Source organism: Trifolium pratense, linkage group LG7 (genome assembly GCF_020283565.1).
Source record: "Trifolium pratense cultivar HEN17-A07 linkage group LG7, ARS_RC_1.1, whole genome shotgun sequence".
NCBI classification, from domain to species: domain Eukaryota; kingdom Viridiplantae; phylum Streptophyta; class Magnoliopsida; order Fabales; family Fabaceae; genus Trifolium; species Trifolium pratense.
The window spans coordinates 4,196,051-4,201,919 of record NC_060065.1 but is presented as its reverse complement, the minus strand read 5'-3'; the positions used below and the strand labels follow the sequence as shown (position 1 = coordinate 4,201,919).

Sequence of the window (5,869 nt, the reverse complement as noted above, 5' to 3'; positions counted from 1 at the left end):
GCAACCATTGGAGATTCTTATGGGTTACCTAGAAAAGATTTTATTTTTGAAAAAATTAAAGGTTGTAACTATTTTTCATCCCTTGATGCAAAATCAGGATATTATCAGCTAAGACTTTCTGATGAAACAAAACCTTTAACGGCATTTTCATGTCCGCCACAAAAACATTTTGAATGGAATGTTTTACCCTTTGGGATAAAACAAGCACCTTCAATATATCAAAGATTTATGGATAATTCTTTACAAGGATTAGACCATATATGCCTTGCATATATTGACGATATACTTATTTTTACAAAAGGAACAAAAGAACAACATATCAAGGATGTTGAAATAGTTCTTTTAAGAATTAAAGAAAAAGGAATTGTTATTTCAAAAAAGAAATCACAACTTTGTAAAACTGAAATTGAGTATCTCGGAGTAATCATAAAAGATAATGGAGAACTCAATTTAGCGCCACATACCCAGGAAAAGATTTCCGCTTTCCCTGATGTATTAGTGGATAGAAAACAAATTCAAAGATTCTTAGGATGTTTGAATTATATTGCCAATGAAGGATTTTTTAAAGACTTGGCAAAAGAAAGAAAAATTTTACAAAAGAAAATTTCTGAAAAAATTCCTTGGTCATGGACAGACAAAGATACTAAGATTGTGAAAACAATTAAGAGTAAAATTCAAGTCCTACCAAAGCTTTACAATCCCACAAATGATGACTTTCTAGTTGTCGAAATTGATGCATCCAAAGATACATGGGCAGGATGTATGAGAGCTTTCCCTAACGGAAAAGCAACACTAAAACTCAATGAGTTTGGTGAAAATCTGAGCGTAACCTCAGATATACAATCTGATCTAATTTCGAAAGAAAGAAAGACAGATAAAAAACAAAATTTGGTAGATTACTCTGCTAAATTTAATATAAAAGAAAAAGAGTTATTACTCTGTAAATACATATCGGGAACTTTTTCTGATACAGAAACAAGATATCCGATAGCTGAGTTAGAAACACTTGCATGTGTTCGAGTATTAGAAAAATGGAGAGTAGAACTTCTACCCTCTAGGTTTCTTTTGCGAACAGATTCAAAATATCTAACAGGATTCTGGAGATATAATATAAAAGCAGATTATAAAAGCGGACGATTAATTCGTTGGCAGATGAAATTACAACAATTTCAACCATACATTCAGTATATAAAATCTGAAAACAACAGTTTTGCAGATACTCTTACACGGGAATGGAGCAAGCAATAAAGATCTTGCAACATAATCTGAAACAAAAAGACGAGCAGATTGAAGCTACTCAACAGCGTCTTACAAAACTCTCTTCTGAGAGGGGGGAGATAATTACAACATTACAAAATTTGCAACAATATACAGCAAACATCAGTGAACCAACTGAAGAAAAAAGCAGCAGCAACACCAAAGAAAATTGGGACTTGCTTGGACAAGATTCTGGAAAATACAACTACTATGTAAAGTATTCAGCTCCAGAAAGCTCGAAGATTCCAATTGAAGCAATAGCACCAAGTGATTGGAAAAAGGAACAAGAATCTTCAGAAACAACTTCAGACAGCAAGAAATCATGGGCTGATGAAGTAGAAGAAGAAGATGAAGCAGGAAAAAATGGTTTGTCAACAACCATCCAAACAAACGATCCCGTAGACAATGAAATGGGAAAGTTCGAAGCTTATGTCATTTTCGATGGTCCAATGAAAGGGATCTACAGAAAATGGGCAATAGCAAAACAGCACATCATCGGAAAAAATGTACGCCACAAAGGCTACAAAACCATTAAAGAAGCAGAACAAGCTCTTTACGGTCCTTACAAGGAAATTACAGCAGCAAAAGATATCCAAAGATCTTCAACAATGGAGTCAAAAAAGAAGCTGTCAATTGATAAAATCCGCCAGCTAGAACATCAAAAAACATTCCACTTAGCAGACCCAACTTTCACAGAGTTTAGTCTTAGATGGAAATGGATAAATAACTATATAGAAGAATTCTCTACAGATTGCTTCTACCCAACAAACAAGTATGGATGTTCAAAAACGGTCCTACTTCCAGGAATAGACAATCAGCTTTGTCTATCATTCTTTCAAAATGGATTGATCAGCACAATTTATCTCGAAGAAAAAGAACAAAGAAGTTTTGGAGAACTCAAATACTTTCCAGGAGAACTTCAAAACCTAGTACAAAAATTCAACAATCTCTTTGCCAAAGGAAAAGAAATATTCCTTCAAATTGATTCAACATATCCATGGTACGATGAAATTACTCTGGATTTAACTATAAAACCACAATATCTCATCAAAATAGGGATATCAAACAAGACATATCCAACTATGTCGAAAGAGAAAAATGAATGGCACCCAGCCAGTTACATTGCACAGATGAAACACTTCAGACAAAAGGTTACCAGGTTAACCCAGCAAACAAACTACAGGGTTGTTTACGACGATCCATCAACAGTCGTTTACAGCGATTCCAGAAAGCCAGCCAAGGAGAAAGATTTACAGGCTGTTAAAAATCTTGAAGAAAGAGTTGACCAGCTAAAGGAAGACTACACAAAACTACCCATGGTAATTAGAGAAGAACTGTGTAGAAATTTTACACAAAGTTACAAAGGACACGTGTGTGAAATCTGTCCGCCAAAATCGTCGGCACAAAACGACAAAGAAGCACTCAGTGAAAAACAACACATCACAATGTAGTGGCAGACAAAGAAAAGCAGCCACCCACTATGTAGGGTCGGATAAGACTGCCTTATCACTAAGGCATCTACTTTATGTAAATTATTGTTTGTCCGTTTTCTTTAGTGCGTTTTTCTTTTGCTTTAATAGCTGTCACGGATAGGGACATGTGAACCACTTGTGAGTCCTACTCCGCTATAAATAAGAGCCTTGATGCTCGTTTGTAATCAGAATGAAATTAAGTTTGAATGAAGTTTTTCATTTCTCCTAAAATCTTAGAATTTTAGTGTTGATAGTTGAGGTAATACTCTGGAGCTATCAGAACGTTGAGGTAATACTCTGGAGCGTTCACAAATCAAAATTCGAAAGAATCATAGACGGTCGTAGTGGACTGATAACAAAGACGAAAGTCATCAATTCAAAATCAAATTCAAGAATATCAAATCAGGTATAAACATGTTTATGTTAAATTTATTTAACATCTTTCAATACTATAGAATATCAAAGTTCTGTTTAAATAATGTTCAAATACATGTTAAAATATTTCAAAGATCAATATGACTGAAGTATCATATTTCGAAGAAACATCTAGCTATCACACAGATGCTATCTGTAATAATAAAATAGAAAGTGCAGAATTATCTTTAACTGCAGAAGAAAATTTCAAAAGAAAATATAACATGTTCAAAAATATTTTCTCAAGAAAAAATATTCTGAAATTTGGAATAATGACAGGAGAAGAAGCAATTCCCATTGATTCTACTCATGGAAATATAGTTATATCTACTATAGATACAACTCAACTTAAAGAAAGAATTAAAACCTTTTCAGAAAATGAAAGATCTAAAATTGGTTATATTCATATATCAACCATTCAGATTTTAATTAAAAGTACTTTTATGAAAGGTATTAATTCACCTCTAGAAATAGCTTTAAAAGACTCTAGAATTCTAGACACAGATCAAGCAACAATTGCAAAAGGAAATTGCAATCTAAAATATGGTAAAATCAAATTTGATATAAATTTACAAATTGGTTTATCCCTAAAAGATAAGGATCTTGATAGATCTATAGTTTTTCATTATAAAATGAAAAACAAAAATTTTATGAAAAAAGGTAATCACCCCTTTACCATTTACTATAGAATTAACTATGCCTTGAGTAATTCACATCATAGTATAGAATTCAAAGGAAAAGACACAATTCATATTGACGAATTGTTTGCACCTATAGTGACTCTAAAGTCACCTATATTCAGAAGCCTAGCAAGGAATAGTTGTTCTTTAATAGAAGCTGACAGAGATCTGTTTGAGGAAACAGAAGACAAATCGTTATTTAGAAGCAAAAGCCTTAGAATAACACCACCCAAAAGAGATTTTTATATCTCAGAACAAAAAGAGCTAAGTAAGCTACATAGTTCAATAGAAGGACTATCCTTACAAGTCCAAAATTTAGATAGAAAAATCTAAGAGATGCCTGGAGCAACTTGGGCATACATTTTAGAATTAGAGTTAAGAGAATACCAAAAAACTCTAAAAATGATTCTAGAAAGAGACCCCACACATATCTACGGATTCTATGATGTGGTTAAGTATAATATAGAGCGCCTTGAAGGCACTATAGAATGGGCATCACAAACCCAAACATATGATGAAGACGACATTAGAAGTTTTCAAAAATGTCTCCAAAGAGACTTAAATCTCTCAAGGATTCAAAAGACCCTCGAAAGATTACCTTCCGCAAATGCAGCTACCTAGCAAGAAAAATCTGGTATCAGAGCATAACATCCATCCAAGGTTTAAAAATAAAAAGAAAAATCTTTTTAAAAACAGTTTGGTCAAGAACCGATTTAAAAGAAAATCTTTTAAAAACGGTTTTGTCAAGAACCAATTTAAAAGAACAACATTTGCTGAAAGTTACTTAACTTTCCCGCCACAAAGTCAGAGAAAAGCAATCCCATTGGATAGTGCATTGTTTTATATAAATATCAATATCAATATGGAACTTTATTTAATGAGAAATGGCAACTTCTTGGAGAATATTCCTTTATCCTTTTTATTACAACAATATAATCTGATGCCAACACATCAGCCAGGGTAAAAAAAACCTTAAAAAAAAAGAAGGAAAACTTATAGAAAAGAGGGAAATTTACTGAGGTAATTCGAAGTTCGACCAGCGCCATATGCATAAGATTATGAGATGAATAATGCAAACAAATTAGATGTTAAAATTACAGTTCGATTATCGTAACAACAATCGAGTGGGAGATGATTGAAACAACTTTATGTCAGAACTAACTTCGAATTAGATTAGACGGTCTAGTGGACTAAAACTAAAAATAAATTTTTTTTTTTGGTCAACCATCGTTCATGAGCTCACTCATGTCAATTTGCAAGATTCAAAGAGCACATATCGAGATATTTACCGACTATCCATCAACAAAAGCATTATATCAACAAAAAAAATCAAATGACTTACCTTGTTATCGAATCATATGCACATAAAATATAAAAATAATATCATTTTATTAAGTAAGATTTCAGTTCAAACCTCGAACACTTTACTTATTCACTTTAAAAAATGTAAAATTCTAGCTAAGTGGTTACATGACAAAAAAAATTATCATTTCCATATGACTTTGATTACATAATATTCATTTATTAGTGTAATGTTCCTTGAAAGATATTAAGGTATCTTGTTCCAAATTAAAAAGGTGCATACTGTCTCATTAGTTTAACTCAGTAGGTAGAGACATCATTGTTTTTAATAAACAAAATGTTGAGGTTCAAACTTCAGTCATCCTACTTATTCATCTTAAAGGTGAAATTTCTAGATCCACTAACCTATTTGACAAAAAAAGAGGGTTAATTTTTTCTATTACATAATACTAGCTAGTAATACTTTTTTTACCATACAAAAAAAAACCGGTGTCCCACATGTTCATGATAGCCACTATATGTCATTTTTTTTATTTTTTTTACAATTTGACTTCCTAATCATCATATATATCATTCTAATTCTACCTTAATTAATCATAAAATAGAGGGTTTATTATTTTTTTTTTTTTGAAAATAGAGGGTTAATTAATTACAACCAACTCTATATTGTTGTTGTTAGTTAGAAGTAGAAGTTAGAAATAGAAGGAAGGACAATGTTAGTTTTGGAGATCATGGTATCTGCAT

General features: G+C 32.1%; 1 protein-coding gene across 1 annotated transcript; it reads left to right on the top strand.

The window, feature by feature from the left end:
* Window positions 1-2,176: 2,176 nt before the first annotated feature.
* LOC123893742 lies at window positions 2,177-4,800 on the top strand. The gene has a single exon (XM_045943543.1). The coding sequence runs from the start codon at window positions 3,245-3,247 to the stop codon at window positions 4,154-4,156; it is 912 nt and encodes a 303-aa protein (XP_045799499.1). The 5' UTR covers window positions 2,177-3,244; the 3' UTR covers window positions 4,157-4,800.
* Window positions 4,801-5,869: the final 1,069 nt, after the last annotated feature.